The sequence below is a fragment of the Thunnus maccoyii genome, chromosome 23 (assembly GCF_910596095.1).
Source record: "Thunnus maccoyii chromosome 23, fThuMac1.1, whole genome shotgun sequence".
NCBI lineage: Eukaryota > Metazoa > Chordata > Actinopteri > Scombriformes > Scombridae > Thunnus > Thunnus maccoyii.
In genome coordinates this window covers 24352637-24379898 of record NC_056555.1, presented here as the reverse complement: position 1 = coordinate 24379898, position 27262 = coordinate 24352637, and the positions used below count along the sequence as shown (strand labels likewise).

Below are 27262 nucleotides of genomic sequence, written 5' to 3'. Positions count from 1 at the left end.
TTTCAGTAAACCCAAAAATACAGAATTGGCTGTCTTTAAAGAAATGTGGCAGATCAAAATCACCACTTAAAGATGCTTATTGACGAATTTTCAGGTTGTTTCAGCCTGTTTTTTTATTTTCTTTCCTTCGTCATCTTCAGCAGACCGAGGGGAGAATTGGTGGTTTGCTCTTATCTAAGAAATACTTGCCAAATGAATTCATTTGTTCATTGATGGTGAAATGTGTTGAGATCTTGATTTATTTTTTGATATGGTGATGAACCTTCTGTTAGAACATCTGTTAGAACCAATAAAGTGTTTACTAATCAAGAGGTATCATTCACTCTGCGTCATTTATTAACAGCCAAGCAGAGAAAAGTTTATACAGCCTTGCAGTTCGTTAAAGATTTTAGGGGGGAAAACACTTGTATAAGAGCAGATGTTAAGAAAACTGAAAATACGAGAAGTATGAAGTGTGAACAAGTGATTCAGCATGAAGGTGCAACAGCAAAAATATTACTGTAAATTCACAAATACAAATAGTATCGAAAGTTTGTATTTAAGGGTGCAGTGTGAAGGATTTAGGTTGTAGATCGCAACCAACAGAATCCTCCAACGCCTCTTATTTTCAGGTGATTATACACCAATTAAAACCTACTTATATTCCATTTCTGCCAAGTCCTTTCCACTACATGCCATTAAATTCTACACACTGCACCTTTAACTCAACTGCTGAGGAAAAACTGTAATATCAGACCAGCCTTTATTTTTTATTTTCCCTGTTTTATTTTTAAGTATATTTGATCATGATTTGGCGAGAAGCCTTTCTGACCTTCCTCCATGGTTGTTGTTTAAATTAAATTTAAATTAATAATGTCCATGTCATCATGAGTCATATAATCTCACCACTTTGCTGAAGACATTTTGTTTAAACAGAAATACAGTTTTCATTTACGTATTATTTCCAATCTTCTACTTTGCAGTTTTTCTGATCACTGTTAAGCTGTTAATGTAACACTTCCTGTAAATATTTCATATTAAAAGTCAGTCTGAAAGGAAGTAAACAGCAACAACAATAAAAGGTACAATATGGCATTAAGATTTTCCACAAACCGAAGAGATGTAGGCTGAAGCTACAACTTACTGCGTCTCCCCTTTATACGAACACAAGGGAACAGTTGTGCAGGAAGCGTACGCTGTTTTTATCATAGTCAATGAAACCAAAGTAGAACAGTGAAATAATTAGTGAATAAAAACAATATTTCGGTTCAAAAGAGAAACACAAATACAGTTCTCACCAACTATTTTTAGTCACGTCTACTTTGCTAGCTTTTTGTTTAGTGTTAAGATTCGGTCACATAACATTTCTCTTCTACAAAAATTCTCCACTCTTGGCCCCAAAAAAGGATATTGAGAGTGGCTTAAGACTGTAGAAAAAGGGAAGGAAGAACAGATTTGAAATAGTGAGTTTCATTGACAGTAGCTTAAAACTGTGGGGAAAAAAACAGCAAAGTAGTACAGATTTTAATAATTTAGTGCATGAAAATAGTATTTCTGTTAAAAAAAGGGAAACATGAATACTGTTCTCACTCACTAATTATTTTTCAGCATCTTCTACTTTGCCATTTTTTTTTGTTCGGTTAGAAGCTTTTGTCCAATGAAACTCCACATTTCCTGCGCAGATGTTTCACATTAAAAGCTTACTAGTCTTACTGTGAAACATCTGCGCAGGAAATGTGGAGTTTCATTGGACAAAAAAAAAAAGAAGCAGAGAGGCTCAAGATTTTCTAATGTTTACAGACTTGTGGCATTTTTCAAAAAAATTAGAATGTTTTAGTTGATTTTTCCATTTTAATGGAGTTTCAAGTTTTGGAGTTTAGAAATGTTTAGTCTCATTGACACTATTTTCAGTCACTTCCATTTATATATAATAAAAAAAAAAACCGAGAGAGGAAGCAGAGAGATGTATTTTTCAAGCTTTTCTTATTTCTCATTGAATTTTAAGTTTTTTTTGAGAAACTGCAACACTTAAGTCTCCTGATCTGAGACGTACATCTCTGCAGGAAACGTTTAGTTTCACTGACGGCGTCTTAACAGTGAAACTAGACTGAGAACAGTATTAGTGTTAAAAAATAGAAAGTAAGAGAAGTGAACATGACAAAGTACTGGTGAATCCACCTCTTCGTTGGTTTGTACCCGACCTTTATTAGGGACAGGCATATTTGTTTGTGCTGCGTTATCCGGAGCATTTTACAATAAACTGTAATGATAATACTACCTTAAATTCAGCGTTAAGTGATCTGGTTTATTTGGATCACAGGTTTGGCGTCAACACAAAAAAAATATTTTCAGGGTTAGAAATAAAATTTCTTCATTTTCTCAATTTCACACTCTCAAACTTAAATTCACTCCACATCAAAACCAAACAAACAAAAAAAAACAAAAAAACAGCAAATATCTTCTGCTTTTCGAGCCTCCTGCACATCAGTCTCATGTGTCGCAGTGTCTTCAGTTTGCTGTGTTTTTATGAATTGTCCGTCTGTATGGCGTCATGCAGCTTCAGCCTTTAATCACAGCGATCGGCCTCAATTTGATCGCCTTCTTACTGATTCCAGCGTCGTGACACGTGTTGACGACGTCTGTCACGTTTTTGTATGATTCAGGAGCCTGAAGAGAGAGAAATGATCATCTACGGTTAAATTCAAGCACACGAAGTAAAGAAAAAAGTAATTCAGATCATTTGAGAACATCTTCCTCACCTCCTCCATGACCAGTTTGGGTGAAGCCACTCTGATGGCGATGCCCATGTCAGCCAGTTTGTCCAGGACGTCTTGGAAGTCCAAGTTCCTGCGGGACTTCGCTCGAGAAAGAGCGCGACCCTGAACGACGAGACGCGAGAAGTTGTCATAAAATATAAAACATACGTTCAAAGATCAAGGAGAAAATAAAACTTTGTGACTGATTCCTCCCCGTTTAGATATGGTGGTGTGCAAAGTTTGGTTTTATTTTGTTCCCATAAGATAAGCGGCATGTTGAAGCTACAACAAGGTATTACGCTGCTCTTCAATCTGTAAACAGTGGTGATGTGTTTGTAATAAATCTGATAAAAATGATAAAGACTCGTACCGCTCCGTGACAGGTGGTGCCAAATGTTTCCGTCATGCCTTGTTCGGTCCCTGTGAGGACGTAGCTGCAGGTTCCCATCGTCCCTCCGATCAGCACCGGCTGACCTGTGAGCTGTGACCCGAAGAAGAAGAAGAAAAGACCCGGTTCAAACCTCAAGCAGCACTTTGAGGACGTTTTCAAACCTTTGGTGTGTTTGTTCTGCTCTGAATCAGTGGATGAGTTGGTACATTTTAAAATGTGACACTAAAAGCCAGGTGTAGAACGTCCTCTCCTCTCATTGGTCAGATTTGTCTGGGACGGGATGAAGAACGTAAACACAGGAAGAAGCTTGTTTCTGCCCAAATCTCAGGAAGACAAGATACGCCGTCTCTGTACGATTGTTTTGGTCAGAGTACGATTGCTGTGTTCAGGTCTACTTAAACGAATCGTAACCAAAGTACATTTACTCAAGTACTGTGTTTAAGTACAATTTAGAGGTACTTGTACTTTACTTGAGTATTTCCATGTGATGCTACTTTCTACATCTCAGAGGGAAATATTGTACTTTCTACTCCACTACATTTATTTGACAGCTTTAGTTACTATTCAGATGAAGATTTGACACAATGGATAATATAACAAGCTTTTAAAATACAACACATTGTTAAAGATGAAACCAGTGGTTTCCAACCTTTTTGGCTTTTGACGTCTTACAAAAAGCAGTGTGTAGTCGGGGTCACATTTCACATGTCTATGAGTTGTTAACAGCTCCACCAAATAGTGATTTTTCCCTCTAAACTTCTCACATGCTTTCATTTCAATAAATGTTCAAATGATCCAATATTTCAGCAAAAATCAAAGATTAGAGAAAAAGTCCAAAAACTGAAAACAGATTTGTGTATCAGAACTTTGTTTTTTCTTCTTTCCTCTCCCATTAATCATCTCACCACCCCTCAGATTTATCTGCTGACCCTTTGGAGGGGCCCGACCCCTAGGTTGGGAACCACTGGACTAAACTAGCTAACTGTATATAAAGTAGTGTAAACTAGCTCCACCTCCAGCAGCTACAACAGTAACATGCTGCTCTAACACTGATGCTTCACTATTAATAATCTAATGATGTCATATATAATAATATATCAGTCAGAGGGACCAAACCACTACTTTTACTGCAATACTTTAACTACATCAAGCTCATAATACTTATGTACTTTTACTGCAATACTTTAACTACATCAAGCTCATAATACTTATGTACTTTTACTGCAATACTTTAACTACATCAAGCTCATAATACTTATGTACTTTTACTGCAATACTTTAACTACATCGAGCTCATAATACTTATGTACTTTTACTGCAATACTTTAACTACATCAAGCTCATAATACTTATGTACTTTTACTGTAGTGGGATTTTTCATGCAGGACTTTTACTTGTAATGGAGTATTTTTGCTGTATTTGTACTTTTACTGCAGTAAAGGATCTGAATACTTCTTCCACTGCATTTATAAAGGACTGAACTACACAAGTGTGAAAACACCTTCAAAGTTTGAATCTTTGTTAAACGGTGTGAGCAGTGAAGACCTGGTAGTCGACGGGGATGAGCGGGTGGTGCGGGGGGAAAGCTCTGGTGGAGCCTTTGCGGTGAATCAGCAGGGTCTTCTGCTTCCCGTCCACCATGTGCTCCTCCACTTTGGCGATGTTGTGCGAGACGTCGTAGATGACGTGCATGTCCAGGTCGTCCGGTGTCGTGCCGAACACTTTAGAGAAGGCCTAAAAAAAAAACATCGGTTATCGTCAACAGAAACGGGTTGCTGTGCTCTAAAGACGTAACCACGGCGGCTCCGGCTGTACCTGTCTGGTGAGGAAGGTCATGGATGAGCGGTTGACCCAGGCGTAGTTTCCTGCGGCCGCCATGCCCTTCAGGTAGTCCTGACCCTCCTGAGATGTGATGCGAGCGCACGCCAGCTGGCGGTCATTCACTATGATCTTGTCTCTCTTCATCGCCTTCTCCATGGCAACCAGGGCGTCTGCAAACAATCAGTGCGTTTACATCCACATTGGTGGCAGGAAACGATGTTTACATCTATGTCTGTTTATTTCAATTAACATATAAGATGTTCATATGTACAGAAAACATCTTTACACTTCCTGTGATGTCACAGCAGCAACCTCAAATTCATCTCAAACTCGTCCACAAACGGAGCAGAACAAGTCGCCTTATACGGACATTTTAGGGTGTCAACGACCAAAATAATGTTCTTTTTCACAAATTAATCATTTATTTTGCTATTTTTTGATCACTATTAAACTGCTGTCAATGAAAAAAACATGTACCTGTTGCTGGGAGGCTTTTAATGTGAAAAATATTCAGGAAGTGTTGAGTTTTTATTGACTGCAGCTTAACAGCGATCAAAAAAACGACAAAGTAGCAGCGACAGAAATAATCAGTGAATAAAAACAGCATTAGTGTTAAATAGAGAAACTTTTTGAAAACCTGCTTTTATTAAATAATTTATAATTACATTAAATTCTGTTGTAGGCAAACTAGTTTATTTGGATTAGATCAGTCTCATTTTTGATACCGCTGTTGATGAAATCTCAGGTACATTCATTCATCAGGTTGAAACCTGAGATTCACTACAAGTTTGTCACATTAAGAGAGTTTGTTGGAACACAGAGAAAAGTTCAGAATAATACAAATGTTCTTATAAAATGCATATTTTACAACTCCCACCTCTCTAGAATAAACTCTTTGTTGACATTAGCTGCAGAACAAACACATCTGTTGTTAGATAAGTGTTAAAATAAGACCTCTAATGTGAATTTTAATATATTTAAAGTCTTAAATTTGATCATTTCAGACTTTGTGAAGACAGAACAACCTGTACTCCAGGTGTGTTAACCAGTTAAAAAAGAAGCAGAGCGCCTACCTGTGGCGACCTGGTGTCCGAGTCCTCTGCTGCCGCTATGGATCATCACACAAACCTGACCTTTGTGGTCGATACCCATCTTCTTGGCGGCGTAGTCGTTGTAGATCTCATCCACCACCTGGATCTCAGCGTAGTGGTTTCCTGCTCCCAGAGTCCCCAGCTTCAACACAAACACAACATAAAGTCTGTGAGTCCGTCTTCACCTGAACAACAACACTCCGGTCGCTTCTACTTTGATTTTTTTTCAGCTGCAACATCACTCTGTTGCTGGCGAGGTGAACATCTACCTCAATAGTAAATCATTATGTCTGTGAGGCTTTTAATGTGAAATATCTTCAGGAAGTGTTGAGTTTTTGAGTATTTAGAAATATGATTTTCAATCTAATTTGTTCAACATTAAATTCACACAACTTTTTCACCAAAATAATGTTATTTTTCACCATTAATTCTAATTTCTTCTACTTTGCTGTTAAGCTGCCGTCAATGGAAAGCAAAATTTCTCTGTTTCTGGGAGGCTTTTAATGTGAAAAAATATACAATATATAACAATATCATTGCTGTCTTTTGTCAAAACCACGAATCCAAAACATTATTTGTTTTGTGACTAGATAATCCAACAGGTTTTTAAATTATTTGATTAGTTTAAGACGTTAAGGAAAAGTTTATCTGGAAAAATAAAAAAAACATTCACAAGATTTTGGAGATGTTTTTCACTGGACAGCGACAATATATTGTTTTTAAAAATAAAAGTGAATTCAGTATATGGAGGGTTTGGGATACCTGCGGCAGGCCTCTCTTCTTGGCCTTGGAGGACACTTTGTTGGGGTCGGCCTGCAGCATCCTGCCGTACTCCTCACAGTGCTCCTTGTCCTCCGCCCAGGCGTAACCCTCCCTCAGGGACCAGTCCACCCCCATCTCCAGAGCCTCCTCCAGGTCCCTGAACACACACACACACACACACACAGGTGGAAAGGTAAACAGGTGGAGACAGTTTGGTGTCATTTAGTTTCAGTGTGTGAGGATCTCTTCTTACTTGGCTCCCATCGGGATGACTCCCTTGGATCCGACTCCCACCGGGATGTGGTCGAACAGCGACTGGGCCAGCTGCTCCTTCACCGGCTGGACGTCGCGCTCATCCAGGTTCGTCCTCAGCAGACGGACGCCGCAGTTTATGTCAAAACCAACGCCACCTGCAGGAGAAAGGAACAAATATATATTAATATATATTAGTGTTGTTTATAACGGTTATTCATATGGATTAAATTTTCAGTGAGATTTACTGCTGTTAGTGTCATTTTAGGAGCTGAAAATCTGAAAAACAGGAACAGTTTCATATTTTTACTCCTGTGCAAAAATTCACTTTGAATTTTGTTTTTTGTTCAAATTAAACAAACAAGATATAAAGAGTTAAGCAGTGAGCTTTAGAGGTGCTGGAAGTTGGATTTTGTTACCTTTGGACAGAGCCAGGCTAGCTGTTTCCAGTCTTTATGCTAAGCTAAGCTAGCTAGATGTTAGCTGTAGCTTCATATTTAGACATATGAAGAAGAATCAATCTGACTCACAGCAAGAAATAAAATTAGAGGCTTTCCCAAAACTTTCCCTTTACGTTACAGTCATCTGCCTGTATGAGAGTCCAGCTGTAATATTTCCAAAACAATAAAACACACTTTACCACCTTTACCAAGACTCAAATTCTCTGATTCCAGCTTCTTAAATGTGAATATTTTCTGTTTTTTTTTTTAGTCTCTATGACAGTAAACTGAATATCTTTGAGTTGTGGACAAAACAAGACATTTGAGGACGACATCTTTCTCTTTGGAAAACAATTATTGACATTTTTCACCATTTTCTGACATTTTATAGATCACTAATCACTAACGAAAATGATTGTTTGTTGCAGCTCTACTTCACTGACCATCACTGGCTGGATAAATCCATGTCAAACCTTCTTTTACCTCATTGGACACATCACATCATCAGATATATCATCAGATAACTGAAATACCTGGAGACACCACAGCATCGGGGTCGTTCATGTCAAAGGCCGCCATGTTTCCGATAGCAAATCCATATCCGGAGTGAACGTCTGGGAGCCCGATGGACCTCTGAGGAGCAACAAGACACAGAGTGAGATATGAACGACTTGCCTGGAAACATCTGCTGCTGTTTCCTGTCACATCTTCAGTCTTTCAACACACGTTCACTGCTGAATCCCTCTGAGGGTTTAAATCATGTTCCTCACATGTATGATCCCCGGCAGCGCCGCCACGTTCCCGATTTGTTTCATGGCCGGCAGGAATCCACCAATACCTGAGAAAAAAATTTAAATAAATAAATAAATAATCCACAGAGGTTGGAAGCAGATGATTAGAGCGGGTTAAACAGCAGCTGACCTCCTCCTCGACAGGCGTTACGAAGCTCCTCAAACATCAGTTTCTCCAGTGAATCATTAACGTAGAAGATTCCTTCAACCTGGAAGACAAAAACTGCTGTTTATGTCACTTTTTAATGATTATGTAGAAAATGTCAACTTCAAAATAAGGGATGTACAATAATTAGAATGATGAACAATTATTATAATGGTCATTACTGTCAATAAAGACATTTTTCATTTCATCCTGATAAAACCAGGTTGTAGGAAACATTTTTTCTGAGGCAGACGGACTTTTAAACGCTTCTCTAAACTGATAAAAAGCTGTTGTGAAAACCAAAAGGAGAATACATTTAAAAACACAGAGAAAGGTAAATATGACTTTATTCAATCCTTATTGTATTTTACATATATATATATATATATATATTTGTTCATTGGTTATTAAATGTCATTTGTCATTTCAATTAAAAGCACAAATATGACATAAAAACTGTAAAATACTGAAATTGGCATCAAAAGTCAGAATTCTTGTTTAACAGTTTCAGATTTAAATCCAGTTTTAAACTGTATTTTATTTCAAAACAGTTCTTGTACGGCTGCTTGCGTTTAGACAACATTTAATATTTCACAATTTTGGCTTTTGTTCAGTAGAAAAACATTCATTCCTAAAAGGAAAGATAAACTTTAAAGTGTCATTTTCACACCTGTTATGAAATGCATGTATTGTATTAGCACTAGTAGCAAACATTTAGATACCCAGTCTCAATTTATTAATAAGCAGTAAACTGTTTCCAAGTGTCATTTAATGAACACTTATTTTTCCGTGACATTTTTAAACATATCTACTGTGTCATTTTTTTTTTTTTAAGCAGGATACCTGCTGGACAAACTGTGATACAGACACTGTTTTTATTATTATTTATTGCTTACATACTTATGTTTTCATTGTTTTAATGTTTTTATGATTTCTTGCCGTTCTCTGTGCATTTTGATCTGCTTGTTCTTACTTGTCTTGTTTTTCTGTGGAGTATAAGGTGCTAAATGACCTCAAACATATCTTTGACATTTCTGTCCTGCAGTTTCTCTGCCAACATAAACAATAATTTATCTGATTTTTCTTTGTTTGTTCTGGCTCTGGAGAAAATCTGCTTCTTTCATTCATGACTAAAAGGTTTTAAAAATGCACATATTTTAAACTTGGTTAACTGGTTAATGAATCTCACTTGAGCTGAAATGAAATAAATAAATAACCACATTTCAGGGATCCTTATAAAAATATTTTATGTTAAAACAAGGTGGGAGAAGTACTCAGTAAAAATAAAAGTCCCACTACAGTAAAAGTACATAAGTATTATGAGCTTGATGTAGTTAAAGTATTGCAGTAAAAGTACATAAGTATTATGAGCTTGATGTAGTTAAAGTATTGCAGTAAAAGTACATAAGTATTATGAGCTTGATGTAGTTAAAGTATTGCAGTAAAAGTAGTGGTTTGGTCCCTCTGACTGATATATTATTATATATGACATCATTAGATTATTAATAGTGAAGCATCAGTGTTAGAGCAGCATGTTACTGTTGTAGCTGCTGGAGGTGGAGCTAGTTTACACTACTTTATATACAGTTAGCTAGTTTAGTCCAGTGGTTCCCAACCTAGGGGTCGGGCCCCTCCAAAGGGTCAGCAGATAAATCTGAGGGGTGGTGAGATGATTAATGGGAGAGGAAAGAAGAAAAAACAAAGTTCTGATACACAAATCTGTTTTCAGTTTTTGGACTTTTTCTCTAATCTTTGATTTTTGCTGAAATATTGGATCATTTGAACATTTATTGAAATGAAAGCATGTGAGAAGTTTAGAGGGAAAAATCACTATTTGGTGGAGCTGTTAACAACTCATAGACATGTGAAATGTGACCCCGACTACACACTGCTTTTTGTAAGACGTCAAAAGACAAAAAGGTTGGAAACCACTGGTTTCATCTTTAACAATGTGTTGTATTTTAAAAGCTTGTTTATGTTATCCATTGTGTCAAATCTTCATCTGAAAAGTAACTAAAGCTGTCAAATAAATGTAGTGGAGTAGAAAGTACAATATTTCCCTCTGAGATGTAGAAAGTAGCATCACATGGAAACACTCAAGTAAAGTACAAGTACCTCTAAATCGTACTTAAGCACAATATTTGAGTAAATGTATTGTCCACCACCAGTAGAACATTGTGCTGAATTCTCTTATAAATATATGTATTTCATATTAACAGGTCTGCAGAGACATACTGTAAAGCACAAACATATTTTACATTTCTTTTTATCAGTGGGATCCACCCATTAATCCACGCAGCACTGAGCTACGTCAGCAGGTTTATGTTCACTTTGAGGTTAATACTGTAGATTCTTGTGACTACATTAAGCTTATAATGTCATATTTTTTTTAGGGATTCAATATAAAGTTTACATAAGTAGGTTAGCCGACATGTGCTAGCCGGCTGCAGCTGAACATTTAGCTTTAGCCACGTTCACGGCTACTTTCCCGGATTCTCACCTGCATGTTGGGAACAAAACCTTTTTTAATCCTCCAGCAGTTGCTGGTGATCTTATCCAGGTACTGCAGCTCATCGTTATAACTCCGACTCATTGTTCTGATCCAAACTGGCTGTTTTTAACGGTGAAATGCTGCGTTGCACCGGCTGTATGATGCCAAGTGCCAACAGTCAGAGCGCTACGGAGGCCCGCAAGCATAAAACGCGTTCGATAATTTGGTATGACGCACTTATATTTCGGACACAAAATGTCTACTGTGACCATCTGAAGTTACACCTACGGATCAAACACTGAAGCTGCCGTTATTATTATGTTTTTTCATATAATTACTGTAATCGAAAATAGTCGGAGCATTATTTTAAAACGCTACATCCAGCTCGCCGTAGTTGTAGTCAAATAATTTCATCAAGTTCAATGGAGACAAACGGAACAAAGCCGGATATTAGGCGACAGACCTCCAAAAGAAAAAGCATAAAATGTGCCTTTTATTCATCTAAGTACAAAAATTATAGATAGATAGTTGTCAGACAGATATATATATACCTAATATCTTATAGGGCTGCAATTGCCAATTATTTTAATTATGGTTTAATCTGTTTTTTTTTTTCTAATTCATTGAGTCGTGCTTAGTCAATTAATTGTCAGAAAATAGTGAGAACTCATCCACAAAAAGACTTCAAATTTCGAAAATGTCCATAACCCAAAGATAAAAAAGTATAAAACAGAGAACACAAAACACATATATAAATATTACACAGAATAAAGTATAAAATCAAATAAATGTGATTAATTTAACTTGACACAATAAAAAATAAATTTTAAAAAGAATAAAACAATATAACTGGAAATTGCATTTTTACAGAATCAGAATCTGTTTATTAGCCAAGTATGCAGCATACAGAGAATGTGTCTCGGTGTTTGCTCCCACAAGTGCAACATAGAAGAGAAAAACAAGAGAAGAACAAGAGTGAGGTAATGATAATAATTAAATAAGCAAAATAATATTAAAATTAAATGAAAATCTATTTACAGAATGGAATAGTAATAGTTTTGAAATTGGATATATGAAATATTGACTTTACAAAGGAAATATGGACTGAGTGGAGGTTGAATGCAATGCACAATGTAAAGTCCAGTTTGATGAAATATATGAAAGTGAAAAGTGCAGCGATTAAACGAGGGATGTGAAATGTAAAGTCAGCATTTGGCTTTCGTCTGTTTTTGTTTTTCAGAGAAATGTAGGGGAGTGTGAATTCTTATGTTTAGCTACTCTGACTGTGCTTACAGCCTTGCTTCACATATATCACTGCAAGCACCATTATCTGTCTCATTGTGTTTTCAGGGTTTTTGGTTTTCTGTTTGCTCTGCGTGTTGTCTCCTGTGTCTCTGTTCTACTTTTCCCTCCACACCTGCCCTGCATCAGGTTCGTTAGCCCTGCCCTGTTCCCAGATTTTTAGCCAGCCAATCAGCTCCTTGCGAGTCCTCTGTCGAGTCACCTGTTCCCTAGTCCCTCATTAGTCTGTATTTAAGTCCTGTTTTCAGTTCAGTTGCTGTTGGATCCTTTGTTCTGTATTGTTCAGTTTGTTCTGCTCAGCTCTGCCGTGTTCAGTTTTGCTTTGATCTGTCAGCTTTGTTTTTGCCTGCTTTAATAAAAAAGAAGTTATTCTTCATCCTCACTCAGCTTGCTGTGTCCTGCATTTGGGTCCATCTCCTGCTACTCTCTGACAGTTTGCCTTTATCTTTCTATCTCTGTAGATGTATTTACTTGGTAACGTGATGCCTAATAGTTAACCAGCCAATGTTACAGTTTTTCTGTGCCTCAGTAGTATTGCCAAACCAGCAGATAATGCAGAAAGTTAAAACACTTTCAATAAAAGCACAGTAAAACATTTGGAGCATTTTGTTGTGGATATTAATAGACAGCAATTTCTTTAAAAAGCACATTCTTTGTTGTGTTTTAGTGCTTATGAGCTCAGTCCACAGGTCCCATTTAAGCTCATGGTCCTTTTATGAACGTTTTTTTAAATTAGTTTATACATTTAGCTTCCAAAAATGTGCGTTTATTATTTTAATGTTTGAGTTTTTGGTTTTAAAAAATCGCTCCAGTAAAGGTTTTATTTTGAAAATCTTAACCGGAACCTGTGTGTAGCGTGTTGTTGGTCCGCTAGTAACCAAAGAAGAAGTCGCGTTGCTGTTGACGCTGCCTTTGAGTCTGTGTTTACAGCGCGACTTATTACTGAAATGACATAAAAACACGCCGGACATCATCACATCAGTGCAACATGTAAGTGTTTAACTTTGTGGTTTTAAAGCTGCGACTGTCTTCATCACTTTAACGTTATTTAAACAAGAAAACTAACCGAGTTAACATTGATTAACTAACTGTTACGCAGCAAGTAATATTAGCTAACGTTTAAGCTTCCGCCAAGAAACGAAAACGAAACGTTTCAGTGTTCTGTTAGCTTGATTTCTTTAATATATTTCTGTTTTATTTGATTTATTTATCTTTATTTAAGGCTAGCTGGTGTGTTGGTGGGCTCGTCCTATGTGAAGGCTATCATCTAAACTCTTAACGTTAACTAACGGAAAGTTAAAGTTATTTTAATCTTAATATTGAGCTAAAATATATGAATATAGTGTCTGGATTCAGGCTAACACACAACTAAAAGACTCAGACGTGCAAAACAACGTAAATGACTCATCAAAAAATGTAAAATGGAGATTCCTGAAGGGACTTCGCACTTAAATCAGCTGAAATTTGCCCCCCTAACAACATTGTTAATTTACAGAAAATACATAATAAGGTGTTTGAATGTGATTTCAATGTGTGCAGCATCATTATGCATAAACCAATACAGTTTGTAGGGTAATGTGTCGATAGATTATTAAATGTTGTTCTGATAGGATGAAGTCTGATGAAATGGGACAAATAAGTTTCTTTAAATATTTGCAGCCAATCACCAAGCATGTTATTGCATTGTTGCTACAAATGTCCTTTACATGAAACTATCATTTGGATTTGTCTGAGATAACTGGCATGGGCAGAGCAAAGAGTCAAAAAATCACTGGTTAAACCATGTGGCATGTTGATTTTCTCATTTTGGCAATAAGAGCAGCTAAAACAATGAGGGTGTAACACCGAAAATGGTTGCATGATGTTGCATTTTGCATTAACTGTTAAACTTATAATCAAAGTATTTGCAAAATACACTTAACTTTTTATGGAGAAGGGTTTTAAGTGACTGTCCCATGTTACCTTAGGTAAATGGGACACTTTTCTGAAGTGAAACCCTCATGTTTCTAGGCTACCAGGTGCCATAAAATCATGAGTTAGTACGCTAGCCTGTGCTGAACTGATAAATGGATTTAGCCATTTCAAAAACAAACACGAAATGGGCTCCAATTGTTCTTCAGTTTAACTGAATTGTTCGATGTCCTTTATAACCATCAGTAACTGTCCCATTTCACTTGAACATGTCACTGGAGTGAGGTAGGTGTTCCCGATGTGTTGGCAACATATTTTCTTTGAAGAAATAAAGTAAAGATCCATAACAAGTTCCAAAAGTAACACTGAAGGTCTTCAAGAATTTGATGTGGTTTTCCTGGTAATCTACCAAAAGTGTCCCAAAGTACCCAACTTCACCCTAGCAAATAAGCTAAAGGGGCATTTTAGGAGTAATTTAAGCCTCTTTCACACATAGTTCCCAGTAAGTTACTGGGATAACCTTTCAGGCACCACTAGTGATTTTTCACTATTGACATATGCAGCTACATTCAGGAACATTTCCGTCTTGCTCCTTTTCACACATGCCATGACAATGCTGGAATAGATGGGGCAAAGGACAGTCCAGCAGATGGTGGTAATGCAACACTTATGGATGCCAACCGCTCTGTGCGGACTGGGAGGAGCTGCCTTATTTCTGAATCTGTCCAGTTTCCAGCCATTCTTGAAAAAAGGAGCATGAAAGCATTGGCAAGGCAACAGTAAACAAGTCGCAGATTCAAAGACGTCATCGATGGAGTCTTGTGATTGGACTCACTCCACATGAAAGCGTCCTTCGTCAGACGGACGTAACCCTTTACATGCTTGTCCCTGTAATGTTACTGCTTTCATTCACATAACAGCAGCACCAGCATTTTCCCTGAAATGTTACGAGGTCTTGAGGAGGGAAATTAGCGGTACGGATTTCACACATGACCCCATGCAGGAAATGTTCCTGAACATTTCAGGGATAGACTGCATGTGTGAAACGGGCTTTAGATTCTAGGTATCTAAAGACTTTGTAATTAACATAATGCACTCTATCTTATCAAGAGCATTTGCTTTTATTGATTTCTCTCTTACACTGAGTAAAAATAACATCTTTTTTAAAAGGCCAAGGTCGTTTAAATTGGCAATTTTAATGAGATTTAGATTTTATAGAGTTTGTAATATAAATAAATATAATTGCATAATACTTATGCACTTTTACTGTAGAAGCATTTTTCATGCAGGACTTTTACTTGTAATTGAGTATTTAAGCGTTGCTGTATTGGTACTTTAACTTAAGTAAAGGACTAAATTCTAGGAATACATTCAGTCAGTTTGATTATTGATTATGGTGTCATATTCCAACCTGTCTCTCTCTCTCTCTCTCTGACATCACAGCATGAAGTTGCGCGTTCGGGTCAACAAGCAGACCAGCCGGGTGGAGTTAACGGGAGAAGAACCCAGTCTGAAGGATCTCATAGATCACATCAAGGAGACTGTTCTTCCTTCTCTCAGACTCAGGTCAGACACAAGACCCTCCAATGTCGTTGACTTCAAAACTAGCTGGACATACAGTCAGACAACTGTAACCTTTGCAGTATCATCTTGTTTGTTTGTGTAATAATTTTTATATCTGACACACAAAAGGGCTCCTAAAGGAAAGACTCAAACATACAATAAAAAAAGCAAAACACTGACGTTTCAATGGCACATACCAGCCATGATAGTTTATTAATGGAGCAAAAGGTGACGTCATTAAATGTCTTGTTTGGTCCAATAAACAGCTCAAAACCCCCAAATGTTCTATTTACCATAATGTAAGTCAGCAAATTCTCATTTAGTCAATTTCTTCTCAGCTGTCACAGCGTTTAAAAGTCCACAGCAGAATGGTTTGAAAACTCATGTCTTGCACTTAACTTTAAGAAAACTGTGGCAGTTTGCTTTTCCTCCAGGGCTCGGTCAGAAGTTCATGAGTTAAATTTAAAGATTAATGGATGATGTATTGAAAAAGTAAAATAGAAGTGTGTTAAAGGTTCTGTATGTAGGAATCAGAATCATTAGTGACATCTGGTGCTCGCAGTGTGAAACTATTGCAGGTTGTGTCTTTTTCCATCTCTCACTGCCAGTCAATCATATTTGGTATTTTGGAGGGATTTTTGACCACTTTTATCAATTGTCGAGTTGTCAAAAATGGTTCAAATTTTGCACCAAATCTGTGTAACAAATGGTATCAACCCAAAAACTGCTGCAACAACGTATGAAACATAACTGAGCATTTGAACGGCCTTCATATACTTCCATCATAATGTTCTAAGCTCTTGTACATTCTAAACTTTCAAAAATTTGAATAGGCACCTAACCAAAACATATGACCAGAAAACTTATGACTTGACACAAAATGCTGAGCTGCATCTTAAATTAATCTTCAGGTTTCTAGCTTTCAGATGATGTCAACTGTTGACCTGCTATCTTCCCCTAAAGATCCGCTGCCGCCACCTAAAAACCACAAAACTGGGTCTATGTAGGAGGGGGACTGGAGGAGGTTAAACTCATTAGAGACTGTTTACTGTTTCATGCTGCAAATAGTTTTATGCACTCGATCTTTTCACATTTAAGTTATTGTATACTTCTTAGTCACAGGCAGCATTTACAATAATCCAGCCTCTTGTGATGATTGATAGTTGAGCAATTAAAATTCATTTAAAAAAAAGTGGAATAATGTGACACAACTGGCAGGATTGTGTAACACATCACCTACGAGACAAACAGAACAAGGACCCAATGAAAAATAAAAAAAACTGCTCCATAGTGCTACTGTGAGGGAAACGACATATTACTACACATGTAATCATGTTTAATTTCCACTGTGTTTAATTATTCTGAATCTTACCATGTAACTTTTAACTAAGAGAACTTTAGCCTGATTATACTGGAGTACTGTTAGTGTAACTGAAGGGTTCATGGAGTGTGTATGGAGCAGATGTTGAGCAAAGAACTGTTTAGCAAGGCCAAGGCTAAAGTGACGTATCAGAGGACAGCAAGATTGCCGCAGGACCTTCGGAGGGAACAAAACCAGATAAGGATATTTAGGAAGGTGTTTGGAAGAAACAGCTTTTGACAATAACCCTTGTGTGTGTGTGTGAGAGAGTTTTCAGGATGAAGTTCCCAGCAGGTGTAGAAACGTATCAGACATGAAGCTGTGTGACCTTCAGCTTCCGGTTCTCAGCAGATGATAAGAAACAAACAAACTGACTGACTGTTGTATCAGTTAATTGCTTCTGAGGATGAGGGGATGCTCTGTAGCCTATGTGACAGGTGTGGCTATGACTATATATCAGTGTGTTTGACTTCACCTTTTCACTCTTTGTCTAACACAGACACTGAGTCCGTGTGCACACATGATGCTCTGAGCTTTATTAAAGTGTGACAGTATCGTAAGAACATTTTTGTCTCCTTCCTCTTTGTCAGAGTGGAATTGAAAAATTGCCACGACAGCTTCTAGAAGTCAGAAACTCCTTGGGATACTGTTTCTTTAATATATTTAGATTCACTAATAAAACCTTTTTTATTGATAAATCAGCAGCTATGATGCGGCCAGGACTTATTACAGCTGAGTGTTTTAAGCTGGAACTTGCAGTTTTAAACAGGTTTGATGTTGCTGACGTGTTTTTCTGTTTCTCTTTCAGTGCAGACACAGACTTCAGTTTGTCTCTGAACGGCTCAGAGCTTCTATCAGACACCGGACAGACTCTGTCGTCCTGCGGCATCGTCTCTGGAGATCTGGTCTGTGTGATCCTGCCTGAGTCTGCAGCCACTGCCGCCACCGCCACAACCGTCGCCACCGCCACAACCACCACCGCCGCCGCCACAACCACCACCTCGACCTCCTTGTCCAGCAGCAGAGAGAACCAGAGCCGACAGACAGCTGCCATGTCCTCCAGCCAGGTGAGTCATTCATCTGAGTCCTGGATTTAATCTGGTGTCACAGACTCTCTCTTGCTGTAATCATTCCTCCTGTTCATACTGACCATTAGAAGATCCCTTCATAATGACCTTACAATGGAAGTGATGGGGGACAAAATCCACAGTCCTCCTTCTGTGCAAAAATGTATTTAAAAGTTTATCTGAAGCTAATATGAAGCTTCAGCGTCCAAATGAGTCAAATCAAGTAGATATCTTTCAACGTTACAGTCTTTTTAGTGCCAAAGTTCCTCTTTTTGTTACTATACTTCCACCTGCAGCTCAACAGGGAAACACTGTCCGAGGAAACACAAAGAGGGAATTTGATGCTAAAAAGACTGTAAATGTGTCAGATATCCACTTGATATGACTAACTCAGACTGATGAAGCTGAATAGAAGCTTCACACAGACTTTTAAATGACTGTGTGGACACACTGTGGATTTTGGCCTCCATCACTTCCATTGAAAGCACATTTGAAGGATCTTTTAATATCCAGTATGAACAGGAGGAATGATTACAGCGAGGAAAACCTCTTTCACTGTTCGTATGGACACCTGACTGTTGTGTAATTGTGAAGCGTCCTTTTAGGTGTTTGTGAACTGCAACAAACTGAAAGAAAAACTGTCACCTTGAGTGTAAAATAATGTCAGTGAAGCTCAACATGTTTGTGCTGAATGCTGAGTCATTCCTTTGAACTCACAAACTGCTTAGCTGCACTAAAACATTACAGTCTTGTGTTTCATCCCCAATTCATAACAGGAAATAAAATGTGTCCACACTGATGGTTGAAGCAGCTATATGAACAGCTTTGTTGTATCAGCAGCCCAGCACCAGCAGCAGCTGTGCAGCTCAGTGGGAGTCTGAGGAGAACAGTGAAGTGTTGGACTCTGAACCTTCAGTCCCCAGCTGGGAGCCGATGCTGTGCAGCGAGGCCGAGGAGGGTCAGGCCCCCCACTCTCTGGAGCTCCTCTATCACAGCGCCCAGACCACCAGTCCCAGCGATGCCCTCATGGTGGCCGGAAACCTCCTGATGCTCGAAACTGGCTTCACTCCTCAGGTAACACTGTGCAGGGAGGCTAAAATATGGTCAAATAAATCATAACTACAGACCTGTCTGTAATATAAGAATTCATGGTGGTAGTGGATGAAATGAATGTGTGTGTTCAGGGATGTGAGCTGAAGTCCGGTGGGATGCCTGTCGGCTGGAGGTCAGCAGGTGGAGTCTACAAACTGCAGTACACTCATCCTCTGTGTGAAAACAGCCTCGCCATGGTGGTGGCTGTGTGCATGGGCCCCCTGCTCGTTATTAACGGTAAGGAATGAAATAATCAAAGTCCTGGTCCTAGATGACATAACTCAGTCAAATCTGAACACACAGACATGAAACACATATTGACATCATTCAGTGTGACTTTCAATTCCCGAGGATCATTATCTCTGACGTCCATCACCAGTAAACCTCCATAAATCCACAACCAGAGAAAAAAGAGTCTGCAGAACCTGCCTGAGAATCATCACATTTTCAAGTTTTCTTCAGTATCACAGTAATCAGTCATAGTTGTCTGAACATCACGTTACACTGCCGACAGGAGCTGCTAACAGCTGATTCACATGACTTTTAATGGAGACTATTTGATAAAATGTAAACAAATCTGGTGTAAAAACGTGTCTGAAAGAGAACAGCAGCTCCTACCTGCAGCTGACAGAGTCCGATGGGAATGTCATTAGTTTTACTGGATGAAAAGTCACCAAAAGGTTTAAAATTGATCCTGAAGGGAACATGGATGTGTGAACCAAATTTCATAACCATCTATCCAATAAAAAACACTAAATTCAATCACATGGTGGCGCTAGAGGGATAGTAAGAGGTCAGTAGGATTCATCCTCTGAGGATGAAAAATGAAAGTTTCATGGCAATCCATCTGATAGTAGAGATGTTTCAGTCTGGACTACAGTAGTGGACCGACCAACAGACCAACATTACTGTCCTCAGAGCCGAGCTGCTAGCATGACATGTATGGACAATTAGCTTCTGTAACTCAACACGATGAAGCGTGTTCCTGGAGTTTCCATGTTCTCAGAGCGCTCGGCTCCACAGCAGAAGCTGCCGTCAGATATTTCAACTAAGTTAAACAACAGAAAAAACTACAGCTCCTATTAAAAGAACCACAAACTTAGTTTCCCCCATATCCATAAACCTTGCCCGTCTTTTCCTCTGCAGTCATTTGTAGCTGTAATCTGTGCTGCTGTTATTACAGACATGTCTCAACTCGCCGCCACCCTCCAGTCGCTCATGGACTCGCCTCCTCTGTCGTGCCGTGATGTTTAGCCTGCAACCCTCTTGTTTGTTAAAGGAAACAGCTAAAACCATAAATATTGAATAAACAATGATATTAGATGGTTTTTCTGAAACTTCCCGTCCTTATCTAAACATATGAAGCAAGACACACAACTTACTGTTGGGAACGGTTCTGTCTCAAGGCTGGATTTTACTAAATTACGACAAACGTCAATGAGGTTTTGAATGAGATTTTCTTACATCTGGACGGACTAGTCTTAAAAAGCACTGATCAAGGTTTTCTCAAAAAAGGCCTTAAAAGGTATTTAAAAGTCTTAAATTTCATTCACAAAGGTCTTAAATATTTTTCTAGCCTGCCATAGGCAGTAATGTTAGTTGTAAAATTTTAGCAAAACCTGGCTGGAAAATCCCCAGTAATGACAAAAATGTGAAATAAGCAGAGAATAAGCAGATACCCTGCTGGAGCAGAACCTAGAAGTTCTGGTTTGACTTTGGCTCTTTATAACTCAGAAATGTTTCCCCATTTAATTTGAAGAATAAAATACTACAGATTAAAATCCCAGACGTCAGCGATGAAGAATAAACTAAAACATATTCACCACAACGTCTCTTTTCGTCCGCTGTAACATGTGTCTTCTCCCTCCAGCCACTCTGAAGGTGAACGAAACCGTCGACACGGTCCGAAAACTGTGTCTGAAGCCGTGCAGCTACGTGACGGACGAGTGGCCAGGTGAGAGCCCCGATTGGTCGACGTGACACCACACGAGGTTCAGAGCTCCTGTAATGACTCCTGTCGTGTCTCTTTGGTTTCTCAGGAGAAAGTGCAGCTGCAGCTTTCAAAGATCTGAGCAAACTGTCACGGATCTTCAAGGACCAGCTAGCATACCCGCTGATCGCCGCAGCCAGAGAAGGTACTGAGTTTAACGTGATTACCGGAGCTTTCGACTCATTCTTCACGCCACTGTGTCTCTGGAGGAAAAATGAAAGTGTCCTGGTGAAGACTGGTGCAGTCTTTGTGTTTTTAAATGAGACATGAAATTCATTCTTCACCTTTTGGAATATTAGCTTGACTAAATAATCCTCGCTCTAAGTCCACTTACTAGGTTTATCTCTTAATTGTTTTACTAGGATCTTGTGGTGAGATTGCTCATTTTAACTACAAGACCTATATAAAAAAAATAATAACAATCCAGTCTGTTTTTATTTTGACAAAATAATCATTACTTAAAATTCACTTTCAAGCTTTTTCTGGATCTTTCAACCACATGTCACAGTCTTCATCAGGAATTTTGTCAGCTGTCAGGTTGCAATCTGCGCCCTATTGTGTATATATTAAATTAGAGATGCACCTATTGATCAGCCACCAATCGACATCGTCCGATTTTCAGCTGATTGGCTGAAAATCTGCTGTGACCGATCATTCTCATGAGCACGATATCTCAGGAACACCTGGAGGGAATTTCATTACATCTGGCACATCTGCAAATATCGTTATTACGAGAAGAGATTCAGCTGAGAGTCTGAGGTTCAAACTCTTAATGAGAAGTGTGATTAGTTAACAATCAAATGAACATTAGTGATAAATTGTTGACAATAAATGCCTTGAAGCTGCTCTCTAAATTTTAATTGTGATATAAAATTCTGAAATAACTAGATGCCAAATTTGACATTTTATTGACTGCAGTAAAACAACCTGAGAGATATTGAAACATGAATTAACGTGAGCTTTACAACTGTTGTATTGAACTGATTGTTGTGTCCGTGGCGTCTCAGCCATGGCTCTGCCAGTAGCCTTCGGTCTGGCTGCTCTTCCTCCTGAGCTCGTCCTCAGAGTGCTCCGACTGCTAGACGTCCAATCTGTGGTCCGACTGTCGTCAGTCTGCAGACACTTCCACGTCTCCACGGCAGACTCCTCATTGTGGAGACACCTGTGCCGCCGAGACTTCCCCAGTCAGACCAGTAAGTACGCTAACAAGTGATCTCGTGATGTTTGCGCTGAAAGTTAATACAGAATGAAACGACTGATCTCGTCTAATTGTCTTTCTTGTTCATAAACAGATTCAGATTCCAGCAGATCCAGAGACACAGACTGGAGAGAGGTGAGGAAACTCAATTCTAGTCACAGTCATCAAAAATTAACAAAATTAAATTCACTTTTAAAACACTGAAACTGTAATTGAACATTAAATTAAATTTATAATGATATCAATTAATCAATCTGTCTTTTTTACTTAACTAATAGTAAAAAGTTCATTGTATTCACAGTTTGTTCACTATGAAACCTTCATTTTTTATCTTAAATTTCCCTGAATGTATCCATTAATAATGTAATTCAGGTATTTTGATGGGATTGAAAGGTGATAAATAATGGAGTGTAATATAGGTATTTTAATGGATTATCTGCACTGTTTTAGCCACATATATAATAATAATTTATACCTTAATGGGGCTTTCATTTTTCTAATGCTGTGAAAATTCAGTGATTGCTTTTAATGCTGTTAAATAAAGTTTAATGACTTTTTCCATAAACAAAACTCCCTTAAAAATACCCCTTAATATATTATAATCCATTATAAACTACAAACGCTTCGGGGATAATTAATCAATTGGTAGTATATTAAGGTATTTTTAATGGATTATCTTTACGTTTAAAAACCTTTTCAAATGACCAAATAACTTCAAAGCCATCCCTGAATTTATATTTTAAAAGGACCTTAATTTTTTAATAGGGCAGAAATTCAGGATTAGCTTTCAATATATAGAGTTAATTTATGTATTAATCCATGAAAAAAGTTAAGTTTATAAATGAATATATCAATGATTTATAATATAAATCCCATAATTTCCATCTTAATTGACGTATTTAAAGTAGTTGAAGGGATAATTAATGGATTATAGACATTTGTAATGAATTATCTGCATAGTTTAAGTGGTTTTTAAGGGGTAAAAAAAAGTATTAGAAAAATAAAAGAGAAAGTCAAAGAACCTTAATTTTTCAAGTTATTTGGTCAAAGACTTAATAAATTTCAATAGTGTTTTTAAACCTTAAAAACATTTAATTCATGCACAAAATCCATTAAAAAAAAAAGTATTTATAATCGCAAATTTGGGGTAAATCCCTTAATTTGCAGCTGAAGTGAAAATGTTTAATGTACAAATTAAGTGAAATTTATTTTGTATATTTTATAGACGATGATATAAAACCAAAAAAACAGCAAATGGTCACAATTGAGAAGCTGGAACCAGTTTGACATTTGTGCTTAATAAATTACTGAACAATTAATTTATCATCAAATTGTTGATCATTGTAATTTTCTGTTTGTTGACTAATTGTTTCAGCAGAATATTCAGAAATATTTTAAATATATATATTATTTAAGTATTATTTAAATTTCAACATCACTAGGGTTATTAAGGTATTTAATTCAGATCTATTTCAGAATTCTCATTTTTTTAAAAATTTCAAGTCAAAAACAATTTTGACTTGTCAATATTTGAACTTTTTAATTTAGTTTTTTTATCTCATGTTTTACTCTTTACCTTGTTTACTCTCTAACTCTGACTTTTAAAGAGTAGGTAGGAGTAATAGGTGATATGGCCAAAAATGTTATCAAGATATGTTTTTTTATATTGATCGGTGTCGATAATCATCACATTATCACATATTCAAGAGTATTCTCCTTAGGACAGAACTCTAAAGAAACCAGTTGTTCTATAATGAAGAATTATTTATTATCAGAATGAATAGGTGACAAACATTTAAACACTGAATAAATAAAATAAAATCATAAATATGTAAACAACTGCTGTGATTCCCATCACATCAAATGCCTTGTTTCAAACGCCTCTCAAACATTTAAGAGGTAGTAAACTGAACATTGATTAAAGAAAAGAAAAGAAAAACTTAAAAGTTGAGGATGATTTTGCTACTGTAAATTATTTGAATATTGCACATATTCTTGGGGCATTATTAACGCAAGTAGCTAACCCCCGTTAGATAAATGGGGTTGCAGTCCTGCCTTGTCGAGGTACATTTTGCATAGTTAATTAGTATCTTGAAATGATTAATAACAGATATTAGATTTTTCAGGTTTCCTCTGACAGTTTTATTCTGACGTATGCTAACATTAATGTCTTTCTCCAGCTTTACAAAAGGTTTTATAAGACCCGCTGTGATCTCCGACATGTCGCCCGTCACCGCTCGCTCCCTTCTTTCTTCCGAAACACCCGCAACATCTTCGGCCCGGTGCCCGTCCCCCTCCACCCGCCGCTGCCTGGCATCATCGGCGGGGAGTACGACCAGAGACCGAACCTCCCCCGCAGCCTCCTGCCTCGCCCTCGCTACGACCCCATCGGCCCGCTTCGAGACCACGATGGACGACCTCTGAACGATTTCCGCCGACCGATGGGGAGTCGACCTGCAGACATCCGACGAGGATTCATCTGATTCTCACCTGTTAAGACTAAGTTTTCAGGACTGATTAGATCTTCTCCTGCAATAAAAAACAAACATTTGAAGCTGTTATCTTTTATTTTTATGTAACATCAAAGGCCTGTTTTGTGAAGGAGCCGTGTCAAAATATAAATTTAAAATCTAATATTGTTTAAGGTTCATTTTATAATTAGGTTTTTCCTGTCGGTGCATTGACAGCTATAAAAGCCCCATTTCTGCCAAGAAAAGTGAAAATGAAGAAATGGTATGAATGACAAAAATAAAGTATTCGTGGGACGTTATCTAGGTCTAGACACTAACTTTGGCAAAATATGAGATAGTAATAATATATCAGTTTTTTTAGTTTTTTTTTACTTAAGTTAAAATTTACGCTATATTTCTATTATAATTTTGCCTCAAAAACATGAAACTTATGAATTACTATCTTAAAATGATGCCAGATTACATAGTAAAGAAAGCCTCCATATTTTTGGCTACTTGGAATAATCTGCAAAAATATATATTGCATATGATGATCTGATATTTCACCAAAGACATTCTTTACTTCCTTTTAATGACGATGATTTTTCTGCAGCGATTTGAGGCTAATATGATGAGGTGGAGATTAAACTAAACTGTAAAACGCTTATTTTTAAACTTCATTTTGATTTAAGTCTGAAAGCCTGGAGGGGATCATGTCTGTACGTGTATCTGTCTGCAGCTAATCTCGCATACTACTGGACTCATCAGCCTAATATTCTTTGTGCACATTTATGACTGTATGCTCAAGGACTTCTTGTGGTTGCAGTGATTTACAATTTTTGAAAAACCTGTTTTATAATGTCATTGACTGCTGACTCCTCACTCCTCTTAACCAGCTGGTAGGGGCACCATGTGATCAACAGCTGCTTCAGTTTGGAATCTTGTTTCCTTTGTTGACATTTTGACCCAATCCCATTGTCCAGACTCGCGGATTTTGAGTCATGTTCCTGCTAAATCCGCAAGGTTTAGGGCTGTCCCACTGTCAAATCATCACGTGTATGAGGGCTCGCTCACCGACTTTATGAGCCCTTTATGCACACTTTCTGTAAGTCCACATTGCTGCAGACTTTGCCTGTGGGAATTACCCACAGTTCATAGCATTGTGATGTGAAGTCAATGTTAAATATGGGGTTACCAGGGGAAGCCTGGAAGTGTTAAGAAAAAATGGTAAACAAACTGGAACGTGGGTGTTCAGCCTAGCATAGTGGGTGTGCTGGTTTGCCTAAATTAACAAAGAAGCACCATAGTAATAAGGATTTAAGATACATAAAAACACATGAAATCTGAGGAATGCAAGCATAGGTTATATTACACATCTTGTTTATTCATCAGCCATTTCTTCTTTACTTCAAGTTTTGTTTAATGATGCTGTTTTGACAAAAATGACTAAATTGATTAATTGACAATTACCTCTCATCCACTCTGGATAGCAAGAGCCTGGAGGAGGTTCAAATAAGGCAGTTGGTCCCTTACTTGACTGTGGTGCACATGATTATTTTTTGGGTTGGATATTAGCTAGCTGTTTTATACTTTGTTTAATGTATTATGTGCTTTATAAGGGAATGGTTGTACTAGTTTTCTCTTTTTCTGTTTTTGTTGAAGTGAGCTCACTAAGACAAATTCCAATCAATCATGTTGATATGGCAATTAAGTATTGAATAAAAAGTCCTAAACCCAAAATCATACGTAACAAGTTTTGGTGTCGTCAAGGTAATGTGATGTGTCAGAAAGCACTGTCCCATTCCTATTTATACCATTTCGAGCCTTTGCAGTTTCTTGCACTCAAACACTTACCAGCTGACGTCAATTAAGTCAATGATGGTTTAGGGTTTAGGCCTTAGAAGGGGACACTGGGATTGGGCCATACACTTAGAAATAACTGACCAAGCTAGTGCATCACTATGATCATCAGATTGTGTCAGAACCTGAGCCTATAACCTGTCTACTCTTGTTACACCTTGATAATGTAACCTGCATTTTGTCTCCCCTTCATTCCACTACTGTCACATATACACACTGGGTACATCTCAAGTCTCTTAATTGCATCCACGTTTCCCTCACTTGCGTCTTTTAAAGCAGCGTCAATTAAATATGACGTGTGGCACAGCTGCGTCATCTATCCATTGTTTCGCTATAGCTTACCACTGTGTCACACCTCTTTCATAAGTCATGGGTGCCGATAAAACTTCTGCAAAGGATACATCTGTGCATCCTCGCTCATAGCTTCTCCAGCAAGCCTCCTCTCTCCTCGAGATGCATTTTAGGAATTGAGACATCCTTAAACCATGTATATATAAGAAGGAGAGAGGAGACGAGGGGGCATGAAATGAGAAGAGCCTGAGGAAGTATG

The 27262-nt window shown here is 37.8% G+C and overlaps 2 protein-coding genes across 3 annotated transcripts; one reads left to right on the top strand and one right to left on the bottom strand.

Annotated features, from left to right (window-relative positions):
* Nucleotides 1–2164: 2164 nt before the first annotated feature.
* rtcb (RNA 2',3'-cyclic phosphate and 5'-OH ligase) lies at nt 2165–11166 on the bottom strand. Its single transcript, XM_042402811.1, has 12 exons — nt 10929–11166; nt 8414–8492; nt 8263–8330; nt 8026–8125; nt 7054–7210; nt 6801–6957; nt 6021–6180; nt 4942–5117; nt 4672–4860; nt 3106–3216; nt 2739–2858; nt 2165–2646 (listed from the first exon to the last, which is right to left on the bottom strand). The coding sequence occupies exons 1-12, from the start codon at nt 11019–11021 to the stop codon at nt 2539–2541; spliced, it is 1518 nt and encodes a 505-aa protein (XP_042258745.1). The 5' UTR covers nt 11022–11166; the 3' UTR covers nt 2165–2538.
* A 1908-nt stretch (nt 11167–13074) lies between these two features.
* fbxo7 (F-box protein 7) lies at nt 13075–27018 on the top strand. Of its 2 annotated transcripts, none has more exons than XM_042403742.1 (10): nt 13075–13211; nt 15576–15698; nt 17864–18122; nt 18960–19196; nt 19307–19451; nt 21085–21168; nt 21254–21349; nt 22212–22397; nt 22497–22537; nt 24583–27018. In XM_042403742.1, the coding sequence occupies exons 2-10, from the start codon at nt 15577–15579 to the stop codon at nt 24883–24885; spliced, it is 1473 nt and encodes a 490-aa protein (XP_042259676.1). In that variant the 5' UTR covers nt 13075–13211; nt 15576; the 3' UTR covers nt 24886–27018. The 2 variants fall into 2 exon arrangements, with proteins under 2 accessions (XP_042259676.1, XP_042259677.1); XM_042403743.1 differs by having other exon boundaries at nt 18963–19196; nt 24583–25517.
* Nucleotides 27019–27262: the final 244 nt, after the last annotated feature.

Excerpts from the sequence above, each read along its gene's own strand:
- rtcb (XM_042402811.1), bottom strand. The coding sequence starts at position 11,021 with ATGAGTCGGAGTTATAACGATGAGCTGCAGTACCTGGATAAGATCACC. Across the intron at positions 8,126-8,262 it reads CGCTGCCGGGGATCATACAT|AGGTCCATCGGGCTCCCAGA; the intron begins GTGAGGAACATG and ends GTTGCTCCTCAG. Across the intron at positions 2,859-3,105 it reads GCACCACCTGTCACGGAGCG|GGTCGCGCTCTTTCTCGAGC; the intron begins GTACGAGTCTTT and ends CTCGTCGTTCAG.
- fbxo7 (XM_042403742.1), top strand. The coding sequence starts at position 15,577 with ATGAAGTTGCGCGTTCGGGTCAACAAGCAGACCAGCCGGGTGGAGTTA. Across the intron at positions 21,169-21,253 it reads CGTGACGGACGAGTGGCCAG|GAGAAAGTGCAGCTGCAGCT; the intron begins GTGAGAGCCCCG and ends TTGGTTTCTCAG. Across the intron at positions 22,538-24,582 it reads GAGACACAGACTGGAGAGAG|CTTTACAAAAGGTTTTATAA; the intron begins GTGAGGAAACTC and ends GTCTTTCTCCAG.